Below are 931 nucleotides of genomic sequence, written 5' to 3'. Positions count from 1 at the left end.
AAGCCTATTCCTTTAGATTAATAATAGAAAGATAGGTAGGGCAGCTGGGAATACTAGTTTAACTGATACAGCTAAGGTATGCGGATGAGATCATGAGCGCATCACGCTAGAGTGATACATACCAATCATCCCCATGCATTCATCTACTAACTAATTTGTAAGAGGAAATTCTGCGAAGTTCTTTTTTTACAAAATGACGGCTCTCACTGGGAGTGAGGGCCTGAGCCCTGAGGGGGTCTTCACAAGCCTTGAGCCTTGGCCAATTTAGATTTTGTTTTTTGTTTTTTTGCTTTTGTGTATGAATCATATAAAAAAATATAAAAAAGTATATGAAAATTTTGGGTGGAAATATCAAGACGTAATTAGGGTCTACTACTAGGGTTTCGGTATGAAAGGTTCTTTAGCAACTATTAAAGAGGACATTCGAAAACACGTTGTATTTTCACTATTAAATACAATACAATCCTGTGATAAAAGCAAGGATCCTCGACGTATGCATCGCAGTAGTATTAGCAAGTTGGATTTAAATAGGTACCACCATTCTTTCCTACATATAGGATCTAACCAAAATGGTAAATTCGTTTTTGTGAACATATTTTAGTAATACTTGCATAGCTTGTTTGTCTGACTGATAGTATACGCATATTAATCACCTATATTGCGCCAGACTTACATTGTACTGTGTTGCGGTGGGTTACGATTTTTCATTTTTACGCTTGTGCGTCAGCCGATCGCAAGGTTCCAGCGTGTGGGAATTTTTTATGTAGTCGTGTATTAAGTTATTGCGCCTTTGCTCAGCTATATATCAGCACGTGGTTTCAGTGTGCGCGATTTACATTTCCGAGTGAAGTGTAAGTTGCTGGGAAGTTTACAAAATGATTTCAGTATTCAATTTTTGCTTGCCTTAGACTTCAGATAAATAGTCATATAC

The 931-nt window shown here is 37.2% G+C and overlaps 1 protein-coding gene across 1 annotated transcript in view; it reads left to right on the top strand.

Annotated features, from left to right (window-relative positions):
- The first annotated feature begins 448 nt into the window (after window positions 1-448).
- The window catches only part of SARC_00245 (hypothetical protein), a 4,860-nt gene continuing 4,377 nt past the window's right edge, over window positions 449-931 (top strand). Inside the window, exon 1 of the mRNA XM_014306101.1 lies at window positions 449-572. Within this exon, the coding sequence (XP_014161576.1) occupies window positions 570-572 (3 nt within the window). The 5' untranslated portion in view covers window positions 449-569. The remainder of the gene's footprint in view (window positions 573-931) is intronic.

This window comes from Sphaeroforma arctica, assembly GCF_001186125.1.
Source record: "Sphaeroforma arctica JP610 unplaced genomic scaffold supercont1.6, whole genome shotgun sequence".
Classification (NCBI taxonomy): domain Eukaryota; class Ichthyosporea; order Ichthyophonida; genus Sphaeroforma; species Sphaeroforma arctica.
This window is presented reverse-complemented; position numbering and strand designations above follow the sequence as displayed.